The sequence below is a fragment of the Peromyscus maniculatus genome, chromosome 9 (assembly GCF_049852395.1).
Source record: "Peromyscus maniculatus bairdii isolate BWxNUB_F1_BW_parent chromosome 9, HU_Pman_BW_mat_3.1, whole genome shotgun sequence".
NCBI classification, from domain to species: Eukaryota; Metazoa; Chordata; class Mammalia; order Rodentia; family Cricetidae; genus Peromyscus; species Peromyscus maniculatus.
The window spans coordinates 31,083,528-31,110,094 of NC_134860.1; the positions used below are offsets into that span (position 1 = coordinate 31,083,528).

Consider the following 26,567-nt stretch of genomic DNA (forward strand, 5'->3'; position numbering starts at 1 on the left):
TCACTTGGGTTTTCCCTTCATATGGTAATTTTCTTCAAGTTCAAGCACAGCCCTGTGTTGAAGTTGTCATGTGGGATTGAAAGCCTGTTTCACCAGCTGGTACAAAGGTGCCTGCAAAAATATAGCTCTCATTGCAAAGGGAATATGAGAACCAAATATGAGTGACATGACCTAGAAGCACAGATTTGGGTTTCTCCAAACATTGTGTCCCAACATGATAACAAGTTTTAGGATTTTTTAAAGTTTTAACTAACTAACTAACTAACTAACTAACTAACTAACTAACTAATGTGTATGAGTGTTTTGTCTGCATGGACATGTGTACCATGTGCATGTCTGGTGTCTGTGGAGGTCAGAAGAGGGTGTTAGATCCCCTAGAACTGGAGTTACAGACCATGGTGAGTAGCCATGTGGGTGCTGGGAATTGAAACCGATGGTCCTCTGGAAAATCATCCAGTGCTCTTAACTGCTGGGCCATCTCTCTAGCTCCCAGTTTTAGGATTTTTTTTCTTCTTAAAAAATTTTAAGATTATTTATTTATTTTACGTATATGAATGCTCTATCAGTATTTATGGCTTTTTTTTTCTAGAAGAGAGCACCAGATCCCTCTATAGATGGTTGTAAACCACCATGTGGTTGCTGGGAATTGAACTCAGGACCTCTGGAAGAGTAGCCAGTGCTCTTAACTGCTGAGCCATCTCTCCAGCCTCATAGTATGTTTTTATAGGAACAAAACAAAAGAAATATTGGTGGGAATACAGGGTAGGTAGTTTCAACAAATCAGGAAAATCCATGTTATTGGCCTCAGCTGCTATCTGATGACATTCTTGGATTCTGGGTTAGTGGAGATAGGGTTGTGCTTATGTATTCCAAAAGGATTTTACCTAGTTGTCACAAGGATGATAAGCCACGCACAGAAGCTGGCAATAAATGGCCTTTAAAGAGCACTAAAGATGGCTGCAAGATAACTTGACTCCAGACACAGCAGGTCTATTAGTCAATCAGCTTTATAGAATCTGTAACGTGGGTGTGGCTTTCTTTCTGGGCACTTCAGTTTACACAGGTGAATTTTTTGAGAATTACACAATCTTAACTGGTGCTCCCTCCTCACCCCACACCCAAGGATGCTGGTGAACTGTGGTGACTAAGCTGTGCACATTACAAGATTATGCCACGCTGCTTACTCATTCCCACACAGCAGCAGCAGCAGCAGCAGCCACTGGAAACACCTGTTTGGGTGGTGCGGCCATCCCTGCCCATCATGGGGACTTTACTTCAGGCATCTTGTTTCTTTCTGCTGCTTCTGAGGGACTCAGCCTGTTCTTCATGGGATCTCCATCTTGCCTTCCTCAGATTTCAAGGTATCCTTTGCTTCATTTCATTCAAACTGAACCTGACCTTACACACCTGTGGAGATGGCTAAAGAGCCACTGCATAGATGTGTCCTGAAGCAGTTATTCAACAAATCTTTATTCCCTCAGCAGATGGCTTCTCCAGCCCAGTGCCCTCTGTGTGGACACTTCTAAGTTCATAAACTGTCAGAAAAAGGCCCATGGTAAGCTACCACAGGAGACATGTCCAGAGATCAGAACTGACCCCCCACTTACACCCCTACCCACTGAGATTATGACTGACTTTAAGGAGGCTGGTGCCTAAATTAAGCATGCCACTTTCCTTACAAAGACAATGAAAACAGGGGATTCTCTAAAGGCCAACACATTGTCTTCATTTCCTTGGGGATTGAAACCCACGATCACGAGTTCCTTAGAGAAGTGAAAGTGGCCTGAACTGATCCAGTAATTCCTGTTATCAGCAGGCTTTATAAGTCAGTGAGCCGGGAGCTGTCTCTTCATCCAGACGGAAGTCCCTGGAGTGCAAAGATGTCCTCACACCCAGCTTTCTTGAGCCTGGCCTCCTTGCTGCTCTTCTCCCTTGTCCTCCATGATGTCCTGGCCCTGAGGCTCTGCTCCTTCAATGTGAGATCCTTTGGAGAGAGCAAGAAGGAAAACCACAATGCCATGGATGTCATTGTGAAGGTGAGTTGTGCTCATGTCCTGATTACCCCTATACCTTCCCTCCAGCTTCAGACTCAAGGGACTTGAAATTTGCCCTCTGGGTGAGGTAGGGACAGCAGTAACCACCATTGCAATAACCACCTCAGTGTTGGTGCTTTCTGTCATGTCTTCAGACTGGGTGGTTCTATGTCTCCCACAAGGTTGTTGCAAGACTACTGAGCAGGTAAACATGACGGTTTTTCCAGAGTCTGCCTAGCAGTCAGTTCCAGGTATGAGCTGCTGTTCTGATGGTTTTAATTGAACATACTGAATGCCTGTGTCAGGCACTATAAATACATGATCTCATTTGCCAACTTTATGAGCAAGGACTATTGTTCCCCTTGTGGAGAAGATGAACTCAGAAGGGTGATGTGACACTGGGTAGCTCCAGGGAGGGGCATTGAGGGAACTGGTAAAGCCTTGTCCACTTTATCTTTATAATCATTGGCAAAACATGCTTTCTCTATCTTCTTGTCTTCTTCCTTCCCTCCCTATCTCTCTCCTTTCATCCCTTCATTCTTCTCCCAACTCTCAATTCTGCACTTTCTCTGCTTGTGGATATTGCTGTTCTTGGGTAATATGACCAATGTCTGGGGAAGCTGCTTATATTTCTCTGGAGCCAGTTGACTCTCTGTCCAATGGGCTGATTTATTTTTGATACTTGGACTCTGGTGGGGTGGCTATTACTTAAAAACAAACAAACAAACAAACAAACAAACAAACAAAAACTAGCAGGATTAGTGATGTACTTCAGTTGGTAGAGTGCTTGCTTAAGATTTTGAAGTCCAGAGTTCCATTCTCAGCATTGCATGAACCTGTAACTTTAGTACTAGGGATGTAAGATAAGAGGATCAAAAGTTCAAGATCATCCTTGGCTATATAGCAAATTAAAGGTCAGCCTGGTATACATGAGACCCTATCTTCACACACACACACACACACACACACACACACACACACACACACACACACACACCAACAAAAGAGGCCCCTGTGTGTAGTGAAAATGCCAGCAGCCCTGGGCTCAGATCCCATCTATCTATCACCTGAGGAGCTCAAGATCCCATCTCTTCCTGATGCTCTTCACATTAGAGTGGGCTCTCCCACGGAATGGCTGGTAAGGCTGGTGAGTGAAGCCCAGTGGAGCCAAGATGAGGACCACGTTACACTACTGTTGGGCAGGGGGGTATAAGCAGGAGACTTGCTCGCTCTTGCCAAGATAGCCGTGGGCTCTAGGTGACTCTGTTTTTTAGATGATACCCAAGTACCTTTAGATGTTGTAGTTTTACATGCCAAGCCTGTGGGAATCCTGACACTATGGCTTAATGGAGAAATCTCACATGCAAGAAAACTATTTCCCAACTTCTTCACATGTGGCCCAGTGGAGCCTGGGGACCAAAGTGTCTATCTACATTCCTAACTTATTCATCCCCGGAAATGTTGCCACACTCTTGAGGGCTGTATTTTTTGTACTCTGGTGATTCTGTTCCTCTATACAGCATCTCCCCTGAGCTGTGAATCCCACCAAGTATGACTAAAGCCTTTGTCAAGACTTTGTCCCATTATCATAAAGCCATTCTGCAAACAGAAGCCAATCCCCTAGAAACTATCAGAGCTGTCTCACAGAGCAGTGGTGGTTGACCCCAAAAACCTGGTGCTCAATCAGAATAGTTAGTAGGGCTTGTGTGGATCAAAGAGAAAGACACATTTGCCACTAAAAGAATGCAAACAACCCAAGTAGGAAAACATCCAGTTTAGTGATGTAAATGTACCATGAGAAGGGTATTGTGTAACACTACAAGTTGTGTTTCAGAAGACCATTACCATCATTTCTCATGAGGCCTGTGCTGTTCAAACTCCCTATGTAGCCAAGGATGACCTTGAATTTCTGATCCCCCTGCCTCTACTTCCTGAATGCTGGGATTAAAGGCATGTGCTATCATATATGGTTTATGAAGTCCTGGAGACTGAGCATAGGGCTTTGTGCATACTAGGCAAGAATTCTACCAACTGAGTCAAGTTCCATCTGCTGATTTGGTCTTCATAGCTCTTATAGGCCTCTGTATAGTTGGTTACTCCAAGGTTCAGTGAGTGTTAGTAAGTTGAACACCAAGGGAATGTGAGCAATAGGACATCTGTATTACAGACCCCCTTCTTGGCCACTACACTCAATAGCCAAGAAGATTAGCATGCCAAGAGCTTGTGTGACCCATTGGCATAGAGCAAGTGTAAGCCAGGGCTCAGATTCCCTTTCCTGAGAGCACAGCCAAATTTCCTGTTGACATCCCTTTTCCTTGTTTACCAAGGACTGCTGAGCCCTGAATCTCCACCTGATACTGGTTTCCAGTTTCCTTGCTATCTCTGGGAAGTTTTTCTCAGACAAGAATCTGCAAGTCTGAATCCTCAAAAGGGCAGAGGCTGAGGGAAAAAACATGTTTCTTCTGGTTTCTGTTCCTTGGGAAGAGACTCCCAGGTGGCCCTTTCAGAACCAAGTTCTGGACCCTTTAAGCTTTCATTAGTGCCAAATTCCCACCTACTCACAGAATGAAACCACAGTCTGGAGGGCAGGTATGCTATGCACTGTACTGCCAAAACTTCTGAGAGCAAGAGCCTATGAAGGACTGAGCATGGCTAGTGTGGACAGAATCCAGATAAGGGGTGTCATTGGTGCTCTGAGGGAGAGGGAAGGGACAGTCTGGAGAGGTCTAGAAAGATCTTGGATAGAGAGAGACTCACAAAACCCTACCTGATACAGGAAACAACATAACATGATGGGGAAGACCTAGGGTTCAATTCACTTCTCCACCACTTATGTGCTTCACCACACTGGCTTACTCTCTGAGCTCCAGTTGTCCCATCTGTAGAATGGATATGATAACAAGGACGATTATGAGGTTGAACTGAATTCCACCTGTTAAGGACTCAACACATAGCCCTGCAGAAAACAATGATTATCATGAACTCTAGAGCCTGAGAAGGGTGACAAGCTGCCCCCATCCACCATTCCATCCCCAGTGCCTTGGAGTGTCTGGCACAGGCTCTCCCTCCAAATGTTACAGCTCCAGAAGGAAAGATAATTCAGACTGTTGGAAGTCAGGCTCTCCCTGCAAGTGTTACAGCACTGGATAAAAAGGTATCCTGACTTGTTGAGAAGTCAGGCTATACGTGAAGCTGGGTTCCAGTGGGGGATAATCTCCCCACAGGATATGGCAATCATGTTCCTCTCTGAGAGAGCCATTGCAGTTGAGCTCTGCTCGGCTCCCCAAGGGAGTTTCCCAGGGGAGGTATCAGTTGCTTCTTCTGCTCCACGCCCCGTAAGGGAGTTTCCCAGCAGAGATTCTGCTCCATGCTGGTGAAAGAAGGTCTTCACCTAAAACTCTTTCAAAAGATATTTGGGAAGAAGGAGTCCAAGAGAGTGGCTACCGCATCCAGGGTGAAAAGGGACAGCTGCCAACTGAACAGGCACAGGGCTTACATTAGGGCTTCTTAGGGGCAGACTTTTTCCAGGGAGAAGATTTTCAGGGAGGGAATTGGTCAGATTTCGATCCCCTTGAGCTTGGACAAGCTCAGATAGGCTAGATTTCATGATCAGAGATTGGTTAGTTTTGGTTGGGGACAGATTTGGCAATGGTTTCAGAGCCAAAGTATGTTTCTTTCATTGGCCCTTTTTAGCCTTTTGGCTCTAGTTTCAGGGCCAGGGTATATTTCTTTGACTAGTGATGGTTTCAGGGCCAAGATGTGTTTCTTTCACCGGCTCTGGTTTTAGGGCCAGGGTGGGTTTCTTTGGCTGGCCCTTTTACCCTACACTCCCATTAGACTTGATGGATGAACAAACTCTGTTCAGGAGGCTGTAAAATGAGAAACACAGGAGACTCACCCAGGCCTGGCTTAGTGTCAGAAACTACAAATGATTGGAAAGGCAAACACAAGATGGGCAGGCGGCTTCCTTCATGCTCTACCTATGCTAGTGAAGGGCAGAGTGATGACAAAATGCTGACAACATTGTCGCTGATGTGGTCTGACTAGTGTAGAAGAGTGGGAGAGACACCTAGTTTACATAGTCAGGATTGACCCTTGCTCTTCCCAGCTACCTATGAAGACCAGCGAAGTCGCTCCAGCACTCAAAGCATTGGCTTTCTCAGTGATCAAGAAGGACAAGGCTAGGGAGATGTTTAAAGTAAGATGTTGGCTGACCAAGAAAGAGACTGACTTTGACTCCCCCATGTGAAAAGGCCAAGCGTGATGGTACACACTTGTCATCCTGGTGCTGAGGAGGCAGAGACTGGGATTGCTGGGGCTTATTTTTCAGCCAGTCTAGCCTAATTTTCAAGGCAGGTCCTAATGAGAAACTTGTCTCAAAAAAACAAAAACAAAAAACAAAAAACAAACAAACAAGATTGAAGGCTCCTAAGGTTGACCTCTGGTTTTCACATGTCCTCACATATATAGGTATATCCACACCCACAAACATATGTGCCCATCTCCCTATACACACACACACACACACACACACACACACACACACACACACACACTCACTCACACCCAGAATGCTGACTATGTGGTAATTTTTTTTTTTTCGAGACAGAGTTTCTCTGTGTAGCTTTGCGCCTTTTCTGGAACTCACTGGGTAGCCCAGGCTGGCCTCGAACTCACAGAGATCCACCTGGCTCTGCCTCCTGAGTGCTGGGATTAAAGGCGTGCGCCACTACCGCCTGGCAACTATGTGGTAATATTAAATACAAATGTGAAACTCCTGGTCTAGTGTAGTAGGTACTCAACCACTGGGCCTTAGAAATAATGATCTACTTCTGACCACCTACATAGCTGGCATTGCCCTAAACTCTCACCATCTTATTACCATTGTAAAGGATCACAGTGGGAAAATTGAAACAAAGAGTGTGTACATTTGTTTGTCTTTGTGTTTCGAGACAGAGTATCACTATGTAGTCCAGGCTGGCCTTGAACTCACACAGATCTGCCTGCCTTTGCCTCTCCATGCTGGGCTTAAATGTGTATGCCTTACACCCACTGAATGTGTGCATTTTAAAGTCACTTCTAGAAAGGTCTGGTAGTTTCCAGTGACTAACCAGCAGGCTGGCTTGAGCCACAGCACAAGGCTCCTGGTCCTGCGTGGCCAATGCTGTGGGTTTCACCTAGAATCCAGGCTTCCTGACTAGTCAGTCCTCAGTCCCCAGCTCCTTAAAGGCTGGTCCTGGGGAACCTGGACTCCACCCTGCAGCAACGGAACTGGAGATTCTCTGGAAATAGAGGCCCAGTGGCACTCCATGATGTTAATGCTGTGTTTGAGAACAAAACTAACCTTGGAGATGCTTCATTCTCAATGGACACATCCTATGGCACTGAGTCACCAGCATCCCACTATTCAGAGCCACATGGTCATCAAGGGGTGTGAGCTCTTTCTGCTCCCTGATTGCAGCTCACTCTGACAAAGTGTCTCTTGTATTTTTTTCTCCTACTGATTTATTTCTAACCTTTCAGGGACTAAAGGCTATCTCTTCCCAGGAGCCTTCCCTGATCTTCTGACAGAAGCAATTAATTATTCCCCAACACGTCCAGCATATCCATGGCTTGTGACTTTTACTTAGCACAAACTCTACTTTCCCTCCATTATACCTTCTTCTTCAATTAGACTCAGGGACTCTCAGTGACTGTATTTTAATGGCTGAACATAGTAAAACCTGCAGAACTTGAGCTAGGATCCTGGCTTCCCCACCTGTACTGACTGTGTGACTTTTGGATAATTGCTAAACTCCTCTGAGTTTAGTTACCATCTAGATTTAAGGGGTCAGCCATCATATCCCTCTCTTAGTGTTGTTGTGAAGTAGGTTCACAATAACAATAGCTCTTATGGTTATTATCACTGTAATTATGCCTCTTAATATCTCTAACACTCAGCCTAGTACCTTTACTCATTAAAGGGTTAACAGGTATTTATTGCTTTCACCACTATAATAATCACTCAAGCAAACCCAAGCTGTAGGATGTGTGGGAGCATCATGGTTAGGGCTCTGGTTGGTTGCTTATGTTCAGATGCCAATGTGGCTACTTTCTAGCTGCATGGTTGGGTAATATGCTTGACATTGTCTGATCTTCAGTCTCCTCATCCTTAAGATAGACATACCAACTGGGTATGGTGGTGCACACCTTTAATTCCAGCACTCTGGAGACAGAGGCAGGCAGATCTCTGAGTTCCAGGCCAGTCAGGGCTATATAGTGAGATCCTGCCTCAAATTAAAAAAAAAATCATTTAAAAAATTAAAATGGACAGAAAATAAATTAAAGAACAACAGCAACCAAACCACTGGGTACATGATGCACCCCTGAAATCCTAGTTACTTAGGACTGAGTCAGGAGGATTATTTCAGCCCTAGAGTTTGGCACCAGCCTAAGCAATGAGTCCCCATCTCAAAACAACAGCAAACATCAACAAAGGGCTGCCCTCAGGAAGTCCTCTTTTAGTTCAGGAAGAGATTTAGTTCTGTTAGCAAGCATCTGACAGTGGAGCCCAGCAAGTGCCTGATGAAAGGTTTTGTGATTTACAGTAAACAGCCTCAAGTCTTGGAAATTCTCTCTTTGCAGATCATCAAACGCTGTGACCTTATACTCCTGATGGAAATAAAGGACAGCAGCAACAACATCTGCCCCATGCTGATGGAGAAGCTGAATGGGTAAATAGGGAGAGGCATGGGGCCCAGAGAACTTAAGTCATGTGCAAGGGCACCCAACAAATCACAGGGCAGTAGAAACCAGTTGATGCTGGCATTTACTCTAACCACTAGGCCACGTGGCCAGGACCCAGTGGGCTCATACTGTGAATGTAAACTTGGCTGATTTTAATATGACAGAGTGAAAAGAGCAAAAAGGCGAAGGATTGGGACAGGAAAGAGAAAGGAGTAATGAGCTAATGTAAAGAAGGAACAGAGAGGACAGGAGAAGCCTTCAGGAAAGTCACAATGAACCCCAGGTTGTAATATTATACAGCTAAATATTCCAGCCTGGAAAGATGGCTACAATGTATCAGAAACAATGAGTTCAGGTCACCATGTTACTTTTCATATGAATACTGGGAGAGGGGTTGTCTGGATCATCACAGGAGAAATGTGGGAGGGTGAGCAAAGGATTGTTAACAGTTACTTCTGGGAGATAAGTTAAAAAGCCAATGTGGAGCTAGGTCAGTTAAAGAATAGGAGACCTTCTTTGTTTCAGTACTTCTATATAATTTGAGTGTTTTACCACCAGAACAAGTTGATTTTATAGTTTGAAAACTAATGGAAACAAAAAGCAGTATCTGGAGAACCAAAGCAACCCTATTTCAAGGAAGCCCCTCACCCCAGTTTGAAACAGGTCTGAATTTCAAAATTCTCAGAGCTGCTGACATAGGTCCCAGGACAAAGTCAGGATGTTTGAAGAGCCATCTGATAACAACTGATTAACCATAGAATGCCCCAGTGCCAGAGATGGTCAAAGTACAAAGTCAGGATGTTTGAAGGACTATCTGGTAACAATTGATTAACAACAGAATGCCCCAATGCCAGAGGTAGTCTATAAAGTTTGACAAACAACTGGTTAAAACTACAAAATAAGATAACAAGGAAATTCTAGAAAGCCGCTAAAACTTGAGCCAATCATAATTGTACCTGTATTAGCACCCCTAAATGATGCAACCTTGTGGGTTTTGCCTTTAAAACCTGAGCTTGCAAAAGGGCAGAGACCTTCTCTAGCCTCCCCTGTGTCGAGGTACTCGACCGAGGTTGCTGCCACAGTTTGAACTGCTCCAATAAACCTTGCTTTTGCATTTTGGTGAGTTTGTGTCTCTGGTGATCTCTTGGGGGGTCTTGGGCCCAGGTATCTTCCAATGGTTTTAAATGACACTGGCTAATACTCATGATTTATATTCCTTCTGAATGATCAGCAAGCTACCATGTTCATCAGCTTTCCATTGCCGTGATAAAATACCTGAGAGACACATCTAAAAAGAGGAAAGGTTGCATTTGCTCACTGTTTTGGGGGTTTCAGGTCATGGTCAGTTGGCCTGCTGCTTTGGGGTCTGTGTCAAGGCAGCACATCCTGGGAGGAGGCCTGCTCATCACACCTACCTTTGGACCTGGGCCCTATCTCAGCCCCTTCAGTCTTCAAGCAAGTTTTCAGGAGTGTAAGGGGCCAAGGGAGAAGTGGACTCCAGCCTTCTCCCCACAGCCAGTCTGGGGCCAGTCTGGAGATGATGCATCTCAATGCCCTCACCCACAACCTGCCTAGACTGAGCTGAGAACAAAAAACAAAAATGCCCCACCCCCACTGCTCTCTCAGTTGGATGAACTCACTGCCGCACACATGCTAAGATCATGCTGTACATATTTTGCAGCCTCAAGCACACCTTTGTCCTCTGTAAAGCAGGAGAGGATCTGAGTTTCTTCACAGTGAAGTTCTAAAGCAATATACCACCTCAAGACTCATCAAGCTAGAGTTAGCAGAGGGCCAGCCTTCCAACTGAACATCTAGCAAGGTCTGTCACTCACTCCTAGGCTCCCACGGTTGGGTCAGGCTTAGCGCACACATTGGAAACCCCAGAAATTTCTGTAGAATTTAAGTTGGTCCCTAAGTCAGCCCCTCTGTCTTTCCCAACTGACCACAATACAGACAAGTATTAATCAGGCCCCAGTCCTTATAGAGGCAGATGAAAGGAAAGAGTGCAGGGCTAGCTAGAGTAGGTTATTGGCAGACTTGACACATTCCCAGAGAGGGCCAGGTTTCCCTGACCAGGGATAGTCTGCTGCCCTCCTCCTCCCCACATCATGAAGCTCTACACCCCAGGAATAAATAGTTAATTGTATGAAATCAGCCCCAGAACATTTGAGCCTGTTCCCAGCGCGCGCGCGTGTGCGCGCGCGCGAGCGCATGTAGAGGTCAAAGAACAACTTGCAGGTGTCAGATCTCTCTTTCCTCTCTTTGGGTGCTGGAGACTAAACTCAAACTGTTAGGTTTGGCCGGGAGCACTTTTACCTGTTAGGCCATACTGAAGACTAAAACCAGGAATTTCTGATTCTGCCCAGGTCATTTCTGGTCTCTTTGATTCCCACAGAAGCAGGTTGAAGTTTGTGGGGTCTGAAGTGGAAAAGTCTGGCTTCAAATCCTAGCCTTGTGTTTATTAAATCACACAGTAAGTGGTAGTGCATTCCTTTAATCTCAGCACTCTAGAGGCAGAGGCAGGCAGATTTCTGTGAAGGCCAGTCTGGTCTACAGATCGAGTTCCAGGACAGCCAGGGCTATAAAGAGAAAGCCTGTCTTGGGGCTGGAGAAATAGTTCAGTGGTTAAAAGTATTGACTGCTCTTCCAGAGGACCTGAGTTCAATTCCTAGTAATTGTCTGTAATTCTAGCTCCAGGGAACTTAAAAAGAAAGGAAGGAAGAAGGAAGGAAGGAAGGAAGGAAGGAAGGAAGGAAGGAAGGAAGGAAGGAAGGAAGTAGGAAGGAAGGAAGTAGGAAGGAAGGAAGGAAGGAAGTAGGAAGGAAGGAAGGAAGTAGGAAGGAAGAAGGAAGGAAGGAAGGAAGGAAGGAAGGAAGGAAGGAAGGAAGGAAGGAAAGAAGGAAGGATGTGGTACTATATGCCAGCACTGGGGATGTGGAGGCAGGGGTGGGGATTGGGGTGGGGGCAGATGCAGCAGAGACATGTTTATTTTTCACAACACACTAAAATTTGTTTTCTAGAAATTCACGGAGAAGCACAACATACAACTACGTGATTAGTTCTCGACTTGGAAGAAACACATACAAAGAACAGTATGCCTTCCTCTACAAGTGAGTTTGATCTGTCTGAATTGAACCCAAATATGTGTATTGTATTTTCCTTAAAAATAGATCCTGGGCCTGGCATGGAAGAATATACCTTTAATGCCAGTACTTGGAAGGCAGAGGCAGGCAATTTCTGTGAGCCGTTGACCAGCCTGGTCTACATAGTTCTAGGCTAGTGAGAGTTACAAATTGAGACCCTGTCTCAAATAAAATAAAAACATTTGATTCTTGTCACTAAGCAGTTATCATCACCAGTCAGAATCTTTGCTGTCAAACTCCTGTCCTGGAGATGTAGCTCAGTTAGTGGAGCGCTTGCCTGCCTAGCATGTGCAAAGCCTGATTCACTTCCAGGCACTGTGGCAGCACAGGCCTTTCATCCCACCTGGAAGGTGAAGGTAAAAGGACCTGGACTTCAAGCACCATGGCAAGTACAAAGTCAGCCTGATCCATATGAGGTGAGACCCTGTCTCAAACATGTCATCTGAAACTGCCACAAAAAAATGATTCAGTCATTAACTAGAAAACACAGCAGCTTGTGACAACTAAGGACTGGCTAGGGCAGCAGTCCTTTATCCTTCTGGGAAGTCCTGGCCCAGCTCATCTGAGCACAAACAGAAGAATCCCACTGTCAATCTGTTTAAAGTCTGAACATTCACCAGATGTGCCCCCCATACAGCAAGTATAACTCAGACCCTCAACTCATTGACAAGAGCTGATTCTGCCTGTTCTTAGGGGAAACCCCCTCCAGAGCTTGAGCCTGCTCTGGAAGCTACAGAAGTCACAACTAAAGGACTCGTTGAGAGGAAATCCTTCTCTCTCTCTCTCTCTCTCTCTCTCTCTCTCTCTCTCTCTCTCTCTCTCTCTCTCTCTCTCTCTCCTAGAGAAAAGCTGGTATCTGTGAAGGCAAGATACCTCTACCATGACTATCAGGACGGAGACATCGATGTATTTTCCAGGGAGCCCTTTGTGGTTTGGTTCCAGGCGCCCTTCACTGGTAAGACCACGACCCTGTATTAGTTACTCCTGAGGTCACTATGACCTGTTGCCTCCTTAAATGGCAAATATGTCAGCAAAGAATCTGACCCAGAGTTTAAGGCAGCAGAGGAGGCAGATACCAAAAAAGAAAAAAAAATGCAGAGATGCCAAGTGTCCATCCTGCCTTTAGCCATGCCTTGGACATCTACAGTCCCAGAAGATGGCTGTAAACAAAAACAGCCACTAAGGCCCTGTAACAGTTGTTCATTTGCTCTAGGTTATGTTTTCATTTTTGAGTCATTCTCTTGTAGCTGAGGTGGGCCTCAAATGCCTGATTCCTCCATCTCAGCTACCCAAGTTTAGGATTACAGATATATGCCACCCCACCCGGCTGGATTTACTTTTAGAAAGAATAGCATAGCCATAAAACATGAACAATTTTTAGTGCTCCAAATAAACCAAGAGAAAATGAAGATTTGAAAAAGAAAGAGTAGGTGAGGTCCCTAGAACCCACATAATAAAATGAGAAAACCAACTCTGCAAGGAGAGAGAAGAAAGAGAGAACCCACAGTGCCAGGAGGGACCATCTTCACCAGCTTCCTTTTAGCTGGAAAGAGCACAGGTCGGAGAAAAAAATCTTTCTTGTCCTGAAAACAAGTGGCTTGTGACACTAAGAGCATTGAAATCTCAGCCCCTGGCTGGACCCTCTGTCTCCAGCTTCTACCATGCCCTCACAATGCAGCAATGTCTCTTAGAAGGGCCTTCTTCAGGCAGTGTTAGTTGCTGTGGATATTGCTCTGTATAAATAAAATGCTGATTGGCCAGTGGCCAGGCAGGAAGTATAGGTGGGACAAGCAGAGAAGAGAATTCTGGGAATAGGAAGGCTGAGTCAGGAGACACTGCCAGCCACCGCCATGAGTACCAACACATAAGATACCGGTAAGCCACAAGCCATGTGGCAACTTATAGATTAATAGAAATGGGTTCATTTAAGATATAAGAATAGTTAGCAAGAAGCCTGCCATGGCCATACAGTTTATAAGTAATATAAGTCTCTGTGTGTTTACTTGGTTGGGTCTGAGCAGCTGTGGGACTGGCAGGTGAGAGAGATTTGTCCTGACCGTGGGCCAGGCAGGACCAGGAAAACTCTAGCTACAGTTAGTGGCCTTTAATGGGAAGCATGCCATCTCCTATTTGTTCTTCTTCAGCTGTCAAAGACTTTGTGGTTGTCCCCTTGCATACAACTCCTGAGAGTTCTGTTAAAGAGATGGATGAGTTGGTTGATGTCTACATGGATGTGAAACGTCGATGGAAAGTGGAGGTGAGGACCTTTGTGCTTGTCCCATTCCTATCAAGCAGCACTCAATCATTTGAGTATGAGGGTGAGGGAACAGAGTACATGCAAGCCACTACTGATGCACAGCCTTATTTTAGGCTTTTCCTCAGCCCTGAACATCCTTGCTAAAGCTACCTGGGCCTGTCCCTGTGGGTCTTAGGAATTCATGCTCTGCTGCATTTTTAATGGATGCCAGTATTATTAACTGTTTGGTACTAAGTCTCAGTACCTAGGTACTGAGACTGCACATGAACAAGTGAATTTAATCATCCAACAAGGGGCTGGGGAGATGGTTGATTTGTTAAAGTGCTTGCCCTGCAAGCATTTGGACCTGAGTTCAATTCCCAGAAACTATAAAATGAAACAAACATATCAACACACAAAGACACAAACAGAAAGAGAGAGAGAGAGAGAGAGAGAGAGAGAGAGAGAGAGAGAGAGAGAGAGAGAGAGAGAGAGAGAGAGAGAGAGCTGGACATGCTGGTACAAATTTACAATCCCAGTGCTGAAGACAGGCAGGCAAATATCTGGGACTCAATGGCTAGGTAGTTTAGCCTCCTTGGCAAGTTCCAGGCCAGTGAGAGATCCAACCACAAAAAGAGAAAGCAGCAGTACCTAAGGACAGCACCCAAGGTTGTACTCTGGCTTCTACAAGCACACACATGTGTACTGCACCGTGCACACACTAAGTAATCCCACAAGCGCACACACATGTGTACCTGCAGTGTATACCAACCACACAAGGTCTTTAATCAGTCCCAATTTACAACTGAGAACAGTGAGGCCCAGCAGGTCAGGAATGTTTCAGAGGCAAGTGGCAAGATCATGAAAGGAGAAGCAATTATATGTTCACTCCTCAAGACAGTCATCTTGGAAGATAGGGATGCTGCCATCTGTGGCTCTGAGTGTTTGAGGAAGCACCTGGCAAATGTGGAAGTGCTCAGAGGGCTCTCCTACTAAATTCCTGTTTTTTCCTTTCGGAATGTGATGCTGAGAGTCCCTCTTTCTCCTCAGTTCCCCCATTCAAGGTGCAAAATGAGTAAGTATGGACACAGCTGGTCAGAATTGGCCATTGAGAAGGTGAGGGTTGCATTTTACTGCTTATTTCTAAGTTCCAAGATAAATGATGAAATCCACACATTTAGCAAGAATATATTGAGCATCTGGGGAAGAAACTTTGGATGGAGGGCAGACTGAGGTTGGGCCTTGGCTATATTGCTTAAGCCTCCCTATTGTGTGGCCTAGAGCAGCCACTTGATTCCCCCTTAACTGTTTCTGCTATGGTTAATGGTCCTTTCAAGTCATGTGAACTGAGCTTGGTAAATCACTTCATGCTGGCTGGGGCACATAGGTTAGGGATGGCATCCTTAATCTCAAGGGAAACTCTGATTGCAGAGATCAAAATGAAATATTCTCAAGAAAAACTCTCAGGTCAGCAATCATCCCAAACAAGGAAGTAAGATACTTCCTCTGTATTGTGGAAAGTTAAAATTCTCTTGCCATGGCCTGTGGGGGATGGTGCACTTCCAAATCTTGGTGGTATAGGGTAGAGAAAGGCAGGTCACTCTACAGCCTGCCTCCTTTAGGAATTTCCCCCTCTAAGGATTGCTTTTTCATAGGAATTAGTTTCTGACCTCAGTGCATACAATAGGACACAGAAAGATACCAAAGCAGCCATCACCACACTACTGGAGTTAATTTTGCCTCTTAGGAACTGAGATGGTTATTCATTCACATTTGCTGCAGTATTTTTGTGAGGGAATATCTTAGCTGGATTCCAGTGTTCTTGCCTACCTGTGCACAACAGATTTCAGAGATAGGGTGACTAAGAACAGGATGGCATTGTGGGGTGAACATCTTCTCTCCCACTTCTTGTTCTCACTGCCAGATCCTTGTCAAAAACTCTGACTCACTTGTAACCTGTTTTCTCCCCTCTTAAAAAGGAAATAAAGATGAAAACTCTGTGAGTTCACTAGTGACATAGCAGTGCACCAGAGTCAGGTGCATGAAGTAACTCTGGGCTCTTTCTCACTGCTCTGGAGGCTGTAGAGCCAAGGCCAGTGTATGGGAGCTGGGTCATTGGCTTGTAGATGCTCATCTTCTTCTGGTGTCTCTGCATTGTCTTTCCTCTGTGTCTAATGCCCATTTCACTTATTTAAATTCATTTATTTATTATTGTCATGATGAGGATCAAAGCCAAGACCTCTTACTTGCACACATGCTACCATTGAGCAAGTCCCCAGTCCTGCCCCTGCATAAGGGGCCACCCACCTGGCCTCATTTTTACCTTAATTATATTTTTAAAGTCCCATTCTCCAGCTGGATGTAGTAGTGCACAGAGATCAAGAGACCAATACAAGAGAATCAGGGGTCCAAGGCCATCCTGGGCTACATAGCTAGTTTGAGGCCAGCCGGGGTTACATGAGACTCTGTACATAGTCACATTCTAGTGTGTTGGGGCCAGGAGTTAAAATTGGAATGGATGGGTCAGTGACATGGTTCAGTAAGTAAAAGAATTTGCTATGCAAGCCTGATGCCCCAAGTTATGTCCCTGAAATCTACAGTAGGACAGAAGAGAACCCATGCCTGCAAGTTGTCCTCTAACCTACACACACACACACACACACACACACACACACACACACACACACACACACACACACACACACTAATAATAATGATAATAATAATAATAATAATAATAAATATAAAAGAAACAAGTAAAATGTATTGGGAGGGATCCAGCCCAGGTCATGAAAGACCTCTTTGTAGCTGAGTGGTGGTGGCTCATGCCTTCAATTTCAGCACTTGGGAGGCAGATTTCTGAGTTTGAGGCTAGCCTGGTCAACAGAGCAAGGTCTAGGACAGCTAGGGCTACACAGAGAAACTGTGTCTTGAAAACCCAATGAAACAAACAAACAACCCTCTTTTTTCACTGGGCATAGAAGGTGGGGTCATTGCCGGTGGTTGAGAATGAAGGCATGCATTCCAGTGCTTGCCAGGTGATGGTTCTAAAACATGCCTTTCAGAGTTTCATCTTCATGGGTGACTTCAACGCTGACTGCAGCTATGTCCCAAAGAAGGCCTGGAAGAACATCCGTTTGAGGATGGACCCCCACTTCGTTTGGCTGATTGGGGATCAAGAGGACACCACAGTCAAGAAGAGCACCAACTGTGCCTATGACAGGTAGAAACCTCTGCAGAGGCTGCTGGCCCCATTGGTACCATTGTACCCTTCAGGTGGAGAAAGAGTCAGTTCCATTTTAGGATTGTTACTAAAATTTCTTCCCTGGGAAAGATAAGCAATACCTTCACCCAGGTTCCAATAATAAACTAAGGTAGGCCAGACAGTAGTGGTGCATGCCTTTAATCCTAGTATGTGGAAGGCAGAGGCAGGCAGATCTCTGTGAGTTCGAGGCCAGCCTTGTCTACAGAGATAGTTTATAAGACAGCCAAGACTATTACACAGAAAAACCCTGTCTCAAAAACAAAAAACAAAAAACAAAAACAAAAACAATCAAACAAAAAAACAAGAAATAGTACCTCAGTTGGAGATATAATGAGGATTAAATGAAATAAGACATATAAGACTTTTTTTTTTTCCTGAGAAAAGGTTTCTCTGTGTAGTTTTGTTGCCTGTCCTGGATCTCACTCTGTAGACCAGGCTGACCTCAAACTCACAGAGATCCTCTTGGCTCTGCCCTCCTGAGTGCTTCAATTAAAGGCGTGTGCCACTGTCGCCCAGCTCACATAAAAAAAATTTTAACAGAGTGACTGGCACATGGCAAGTGCTAAATACATTTGTACTTTCTTAGATGACACCTAGAACATCCAAGTGAGAATGGCCACAGATAATTCCTGTGCTGTCACCAATTTTATCCCAAACATATACTACAGTTCGTCACCCTGCCTCCATCACTGGCCCCTCAGTGTTACCAAGGCCTTGCTGTTATAAACACTGCTGAAATGGACGCCTTAATGTATATCTGGAGCAAATGTTTATAATCCTCAGGTGCTATTTGATAAGCGAAAGTAAAGGGAGGTGGCTCAGCAGGTAAAGGCACTTGCCACACAAGCATGGTGAATTGAGTTTGATTCCCAGAACACACGTAAAGGTGGGAAGGAGAGATCCAGTTTCACAAAGCTGTCCTCTGATCTCACATGTTTGTAGTGTCCCCACCCTGGCCTTCATGGCTGCCATGTCTCTGTCCCCACACCTGGCCAACAGAGCAGCTGTCCCTTATCAGCCAGTAAATAAATAACTTTAAACTTTAAAATGAGAGTATTTCATGCAACAATATTTACACTTTGATTTTTTTTTTTTTGTTGTTGTTGTTGTTGTTGTTGTTGTTGTTGAGACAGATTTTCTCTGTGTAACAGCCCTGGCTGTCCGGGAACTTGCTCTATAGACCAGGCTCACCTTGAACTCACACAGATCTTCCTGCACTTGCCTCCTGAGTGCTAGGATTACAGGCATGCACCACCACCACCCAGCTTTTGATTTTATTTTTAATTTTAAGACAGGGTCTTGTTATATAGCCCAGGTTGGCTTCAGACTCATTATTCAGCCCAGGATGATCTTGAACTCTTGGTCTTCCTTTCTCAGCCTCCTGAGTGCTGGGATTACAGGCATTAGCTACCACTCCTGACTTGAATACTTTTTAAACTATTGCTATACATAAATGCAGATGCATGTGTTTAAATAATGACAGTCATTGTACACTTAAACTTACCCTGGGGTTTTTTCTTTTCTTCTCTTTTTTAATTTATTTATTTTTAGTTTATGTGCATCGATGTTTTGCCTGCATGTGTGTCTGTGAGAGGGTATCAGATCATGGAATTCCAGAAAGTTGTTAGCTGCCATGTCGGTGCTGGGTATTGAACCTGGGTCCTCTGGAAGAGCAGTCAGTGCTCTTAACTGCTGAGCCATCCTCCAGCCCCATGCCTGGGAGTTTTTTCAAGCACTGTCGCTTTGTTCTCTCAGTCAGGAGGGAAATGTGGGTGCCCGAAGTGTGTGACCATCAGGGACCATCCACAGCAGAAACCACGGAGACATTGAGAAACCTCAGTGTTTTCCCACGGTGCCTGCTGTTCCCATCTCTCAGCCTGCTGAGGAGGGAGCTCAAAAAGGCCAATGGGCCTGGTGTGTCTACTTTTCAGGCCTTGTGGTCTGGCTTTTATACCCATCTCCTGGTTGCCTTTGTTCCTCTTGGGGCTTCTGAGCCTGCAGTTTCCTTTTTAGCTGTTATTGTTCCAACCCTCAAAAGTGGAAGTCCAGGGTGAGAAGTTACAGCCTCCCAAGCACCCAGGTCTCTCTTCCCATTCTCAAATGACTTCAGCCAAACTGGGCAGATGGCACTCAACCATGCCAGCTATGGGGTCTCCAGCAGATAAAACCCAGAAACTAAACCACCACTCAGAACTGAAAAAGCTCAGGGCAGAGCCATGGGAGGGCAGTTTGTCTCACTTTCCTCCAATCTCCTCTTGTTAAAATGAGGAGTTAGGAAGGTGTCCAAGGAAGGTTAGCACCTATCTGAGATTTTTGCCAAAAAAGAATCAGGACTAAGTGAAAAAGGGCTGAGAGGAAAGCAACATTCTCATACTGCAAACCATTGCTGTATGGTGTGGCCCATATGTGAAGTGTGTTCTTGTACCACCTGCGTCTGCCATGCTGGGGCTATAGCCGTGATCACAGGACTACTCCAGGGACCGATTCTGCTTTGAAACTGTAGGTGCCATCCTCTAGGGAAGTTCCTGGTTTTCTTTTCTGTTGCTGTGATAAACACTGTAACCAAAAGGAATTTGTGGAGGAAAGGCTTTTTGTTGTTTTGTTTTGTTTTTAACTATTACATTCGTGTGTGTGTGTGTGTGTGTGTGTGTGTGTGTGTGTGTGTGTGTGTCTGTCTGTCTGTCTGTCTGTCTGTCTGTGTTGGTGAATGCAAGTAAGTATGCAGATGCATGCACCAGGAGATCAGAGATACATGTCTGTCTTATTGCCTTGAGATAGGGTTTATTATTGAATTTGTTTTGTTTTCTTTAGCTTAGCTTACTGGTTATAGTCTATTATCAAGGAAAACCAAGATAGGAACTTAAAGTAGAAACTGAAGCAGAGACCATGAAGAAATGCTGCTGACTAGATAGATCCCTCTAGCTACTCAGCTACTTTTCTTTTCTTTCCATTTATTTATTTTCTTTTATTGAAAATAGATTTTTTTTCACACAATGTATTCTGATTATGGTTTCCTCTCCCCCAACTCCTCCCCTCTTGTCCTCAAAAAGCAAACAGGCTTCTAAGGAACAATAATAAAATACAATAAGGTAAAACAAAAACAAACAAATTGGAATAGATCAAAACAATCAAACAAGGAAAAAGGCCAAAGAAAAAGCACAAGAAATGTACATAGATGCAGGGATGCATATGTTCAAATTCACAGGAATCCCATAAAATCCCCAAACCAGAAGCCAATATACATACATATATATATATGTACAAAGGAGCTGTAAGATAGAAGAAAAAAATGTTCTGACTTAATATTATGACACAAAGAACCTCCAAAGATGCTGTTGAGTTTGTTTTGTGTTGGCCATCTACTGCTGAGCATGGGGCCTTCCCTTAAGAATGTGATTCCTGAGCAAGACTCTTTGGAGAAAACTAAATTTTCATTTGCAACTGGCTCTCAAGTGGAGATAGCTTCTGGGTTAGGGATGGTGGGCGTGTTAACAAATCTCCTTTCAGCTCTAGGACCCCATCTGTTGCAGAGCCACATAAGCCCTGTGCATGCTGCCAGTCTCTGTGAGTTCATATGTGTGACATCCCTGTTGTATCTAGAAGGCTTTGTTTCCTTGCTGTCCTCCATCCACTTTGGCTCTTACACTCTTTCTACCTGCTCTTCTGTGGGGCTCCTTGAACCCTGAGAGCAGCAATTTGATGGAGACCTCCCTTTTAGGACTTTTCCAAGGTCTCTCATCCTCTGCATCTCTGACTGTGGGTCTCTGTATTTGTTCCCATCTGCTATAAGAGGAAGCTTCTCTGGTGATGGCCGAGCAAGGCACTGATCTATGAGTATAGCAGAATGTCATTAGGAGTCATTTTATTGCTACATTCCTTTAGCAGAACAGTAGTATTTGGTTTTCCCCTAGGTCCCTGGCCGATCCAGTCTCACATTCTTGGTCACCAAGGCAGTGTTGGTTACAGGTTCCATCTCATTGAGGGGGCCTTAACTCAGATATGATGTTGGTTGGTTATTCCCACAAGCTTTATGCCACTATTGACCAGCACATCTTGTAGGCAGGTCACACTTACAGATTGAAAGTTTATAGCTGGGTTGGTGTTCCCCTTTCTCTGCTGGCAGCATGCAGAGTACCTTCCAGTATCGTGAACACTAATCTGTAGAAGTGAAGGCTATAGGTGGGCACCAGTGACTTCTCTGTGTTCAATGAGTGTGTAGGTGTTGTCTTCAGCAATGGGCCTTACTGTTGATTTGTGGAGAGCCTTGACAAAAACTTGGGGGTTCCCTTGAGACCCTTTTGGCTAACAACTTGATCAGGTGTAACCCATCCCTGGTACTTGAAACTTCATTTGGTGATGAGAGATGTCTAGTTGGTTCTCCATCTCCCCCATTATTTGTCAATCTATTTTTCTTTCTTTTTTAAAAGATTTATTTATTTTCTGTGTACACAATGTTCTGCCTGCACATATGCCTGAACACCAGAAGAGGGCACCAGCTCTTATTATAGATGGTTGTGAGCCATCATGTGGTTGCTGAGTTCAATTGAACTCAGGACCTCTAGAAGATCAGCCAATGCTCTTAACCTCTGAGCCATCTCTCCAGCCCCTATTTGTCAATTTCATTTAGTACCTTCATATATGTATATATTATAGGAAGCTTTACTGTATTAGGTTTCCATAAGACCCCCTCAAATGGACCCTAGTTTTAGCTTTCCTGCATTCCCTCCTTCTTCCCTTTCTTCCCTCCTCCTGTTTGATCCTCTCATTTCAATCCCCCCACTTCATCCATCCACAACTATCTATTCTATTTCCCTTTCCTAGGGGCATCCATCTGTCCCTTCCTCCAGTCCCTTACTCTCTATCTAACCTCTGTGGTTATATAAATTATAGTTTGATTACCAGTGACTTAACAACTAACATCCACATATAAGTGAATTCATAATGTGTTTGCCTTTCTGGGTCTAAGTTACCCCATTTAGGCTGATTTTTTTCTATCCATTTACCTGCAAATTTCTCTTCCTTCCTTCCTTCCTTCCTTCCTTCCTTCCTTCCTTCCTTCCTTCCTTCCTTCCTTCCTTCCTTCCATCTTTCTTTTGCAGATAGGGTTCCTCTATGTATCCTTGGCTGTCCTGGAACTCACTCTGTAGACCAGGCTGGCCTCTAACTCACAGTGATTCACCTGACTCTGCCTCCCAAGTCCTGGAATTAAAGGTATGTGCCACCACCACCCATCAGCAAACTTCATTTTTAATAGCTGAGCAATATTCCATTGTGTAAATGTACTACATTTCCTTTATCCATTCAACCACTGATGGATATCTAGATTATTTCCAATTTCTGGCTATTATGAATAGAGCAGCAATGAATATGGTTGATGAATGAACTGCCCTTTGAGTATATGCTCAAAAGTGAAATAGCTGGAACTTGAGGTTCATCTTTCTGATGAACTGCCACACTGATTTACATAGTGGCTGTACAAGTTTGCACTCCCGCCAGCAATGGAGGAGTGTTTCCCTTACTCCACATCCTTGCCAGCATGAGCTGTCACTTGTTTTATGAACCTTAGCCATTCTGACAGGTGTAAGATGGAATCTCAAAGTAGTTTTGATTTGCATTTCCCTGATGGCTAAGGATGATGAACATTTCTTTAAATGTTTCTCAGTCATTTGTTTCCTCTTTTGAGAATTCTCTACTTAAATATGTACTCCACTTTATAGTTTGGTTATTTATTTTCTTGATGTCCACATTTTGAGTGCTTTATATATTTTGGATTAGGTCTTTATTGGGTATATAGTTGGTAGATAGCCCCTTTGTCTGAATGATGATGTCCTTTGCCTTGAAGAAGCTTCTCAGTTTCATGAGGTCTCATTTATTACTTGTTGATCTTAGTGCCTGTGCTAATGTTGTTCTGTTCAGAAAGTCTTTCCCTGTGCCAATGAGTTTAAGTCTATTCCCCATTTTCTCTTCTATTAGATTCAGCATACTTGATTTTACATTGAGGTCTTTGATCCATTTGGACATGGATTTTGTGCAGGGTGATAAGTATGGATCTATTGACATTTTCCTACATGCACACATCCAATTTGCCCAGCACCATTTGTTGAAGATGCTGCCAGGTGTTTTTTCTAGTGTTTATTTCTGGCTTCTCTATAAAAAATCAGGTACCCATGGATATGTGGACTTATTTGTGGGTCTTCATCTCTATTTTATTGATCAGCATGTCTGTTTTTGTGCCAATACCATGCTGGTTTTATATCTATAGCTCTGTAGAACAATTTGATAGTGGGTATGGTGGTACTTCTCACAGTTCTTTAATCATTCATGAGTGTTTTATCAACTGTTTTTGATAAACAAAACTGAACTACTGAACTACTAAAGCTCAGACTCATCTGCCTAGGGATGGTACCATCCACAGTGGCCTAGATCTTCCTACATCAATTAACAATTTAAAAAAATGCTCCCACAGACATGCCCACAGGCCAGCCTGATGGAGGAAATTCCTTAAGTGAGGCTCCCTTTTCCAAGATAGTTCTAGGTTGGTGAGAAGTTTACAAAACCTAATCAGTACAGGTAGCAAGCTAAACTTAATTGTAGACACGGAGCATCCACTACACAAAAGGGACAGGCTGCTCAATCAATTTCAGTGTCAAACCCAGACCTCCCTTTTATCTCAGAAGTCCATAGCTTGGATAATTAATGCATCTGTCTTCCTTGTACTCACTCCAGGATTGTGCTTCGAGGACAAGAGATAGTCAACTCAGTGGTTCCCCACTCAAATGGCACCTTTGACTTCCAGAAAGCTTATGAGTTGTCAGAAGAGGAGGTAAGATTACCACCGCATCTTTCTGACCCACCAGCCTGGAAATGTGGGAGGGCTGCTCTTGAGTCTTAAGATTTACAATTCTGTGATTTGAAGACCAGTCAAAATTTCCCAGGAGCAAGACCAAGAGCAACACTCATCACTTCCACCTGAGGACCTCAGACTTTCATCTTCCCTCTCTACTACTGAATTTGGTCATTGCTAAAGCCACAGTTTGTCCCAGGCATCCTCTAACCCCCAAATTTACTTCTATTTTCCACTTACAGGCCCTGGATGTCAGTGACCACTTTCCAGTTGAGTTTAAGCTACAATCTTCAAGGGCCTTCACCAACAACAGAAAATCTGTTGCTCTAAAGAAGAGAAAAAGAGGCAATCGTTCCTAGGTACCACAGTGCCATTATTTTAAAAGCCACTCCTTGCTTCCAAATAAAATTGTTCTCATGGGTCTAAACTATCTGCACACTCAAGAATTAAGAATGGCAGAGCTGCTTTCATTGTTCACTTGAATTCATTCCACCTAGAGCCAAGAGGAAGAAGAGTCTTTGACCCAACATCATCATTGTGACCTGCCACTAGTTAGGAAGCAGGACAAATGTCAGCTGTCAGTCCTAGCTGCCGGTGCTCAAAAGAAACTCCTGATTCCCAGATATGAGCAGAAATGTCAAGACTCAAATCAAGGCTCATGATGTAGGCAATCAGACTCCACTTCATCTTCCCAGGGTCAGACAGTTGTAACATCTTACAGGGATGAAGAATGAGGGTCACTCCCAATGTTGTCCTGCCTCCATTGCCCTAAGTCAACCAGTCTAAATACGTCCAGTGTCACCCCTTCTATTTCAAGAAATCATCCGACCCCTGCCACAGCCCAACAATACACATAACTCACCCTTAGCCACAGCACAACTCTACCCACAAGCCTAGCCCTAGCCACAGCAAAACCCGACCTACAGCAAACCCCTAATCATAGCACACCCTTACCTACAGCACAGTCAAAACCACAACTCACCCCTACCCACAGCCCACCCTTACCTACAGCTCACCCCTACCCACAGCTCACCCCTACCCACAGCCCACCCCTACCCACAGACCACCCCTACCCATAGACCACCCCTACCCATAGACCACCCCTACCCATAGACCACCCCTACCCACAGCCCACCCCTACCTACAGCCCACCCCTACCCACAGCCCACCCTTACCTATAGACCACCCCTACCCACAGCCCACCCCTACCCATAGACCACCCCTACCCATAGACCACCCCTACCCATAGACTACCCCTACCCACAGCCATGCCCATAAGCCATCTCATGTCCTGAGTTCAGTCTTTGGACACCATGAAGGTTTCCGTTATCTGACAGCCAGCCTCACTTTGCACTGCATGCTCCAATAGGTTCTTCCCTTTCTTTCTTTTTTTCCCTTTCTCCCTTTCCTTTCCCCCTTTCTCACTTTCCTCTTCCTCCTTCTCCCAACTCCCCAAAGAGGCTCTACCTTGCATTCCCCATCTTCTCCCAAGTGTCCTCTGTCTCACATCTCATGCTTCCCTTGCAATATTTGCCACACTGTATTGACAAAACAGTTGACAACCAGGGCCAGCTCTGGAACTCACTGAAAGTCCCATTGGCTGACTTGGACTTGAGGCTTTGTTGTCTTCCTGCCACTCTGGAATCCAGCAATGTGGCACCATGTCACTTGTATTCAGGGTGCCCATTTTTGTTCATTTTGCTTTGTTTTCCAGGATATCCTTTCTTTACTCTTGTACATGAACATGTACTCAGAAGCAGTGAAAATCAGTGGCACTTTTGGCCCTACTCCTAGTTTCTTGTCCCAGACAACCCTTCCACACAGCTTCTGTGGTCTTCCTAAAGGTGTCCATGCATAAATGAGTACCATGTGTAACCTTAAGAAATACAAAGTGTATCACATTGTAAACATGGATCTATGAGCTGCTTTTTTTCTTAATATACTGGTGACAGTGTGACTTCGATGTAAGAAAAAAAGACCATGAGTTTTTGTTTTAGTTAGCTCCATCGTCCTGAAGAGGCCTGTAATTACCCTTAAAGGAGGGCCTGTATTTTGACTTGTGCCTCCAGAAATTTCAGTCTATGGATCTTGTGTTGGTTTTTGCCGTGCTCTTACCCTGGGAGGAAGAGTCACAGAACAGGACAGAATCCACTAACAATTAAGATAAGGGAGAGGGACAGATGTGCACAGGCCTGCGGAAAGACACGTGAGTGAAGGGGCCTGGGAATCATGGCGCTGACTTATAAAGGCTGGGTGGCACCTGTGCACACAGGCCCACGTGGCTATTCTATGCATGCATATAGATCACACACATGGT

At 44.6% G+C, this 26,567-nt stretch overlaps 1 protein-coding gene across 2 annotated transcripts in view; it reads left to right on the plus strand.

Annotated features, from left to right (window-relative positions):
• Dnase1l3 (deoxyribonuclease 1L3) overlaps window positions 1–26,158 on the plus strand; it is a 42,588-nt gene extending 16,430 nt beyond the window's left edge. The window contains exons 1-9 of one of the 2 annotated variants that reach the window (XM_076544569.1): window positions 1,490–1,555; window positions 1,814–2,036; window positions 8,658–8,746; window positions 11,783–11,872; window positions 12,748–12,860; window positions 14,050–14,162; window positions 17,207–17,364; window positions 24,133–24,229; window positions 24,493–26,158. In XM_076544569.1, the coding sequence (XP_076400684.1) occupies window positions 1,881–2,036; window positions 8,658–8,746; window positions 11,783–11,872; window positions 12,748–12,860; window positions 14,050–14,162; window positions 17,207–17,364; window positions 24,133–24,229; window positions 24,493–24,609 (933 nt within the window). In that variant the 5' untranslated portion in view covers window positions 1,490–1,555; window positions 1,814–1,880 and the 3' untranslated portion in view covers window positions 24,610–26,158. Of the gene's footprint in view, window positions 1–1,489; window positions 1,556–1,813; window positions 2,037–8,657; window positions 8,747–11,782; window positions 11,873–12,747; window positions 12,861–14,049; window positions 14,163–17,206; window positions 17,365–24,132; window positions 24,230–24,492 lie in introns of those variants that run through there. The other variant, XM_076544568.1, reaches the window with a different exon arrangement.
• The last annotated feature ends 409 nt before the right edge of the window (window positions 26,159–26,567 follow it).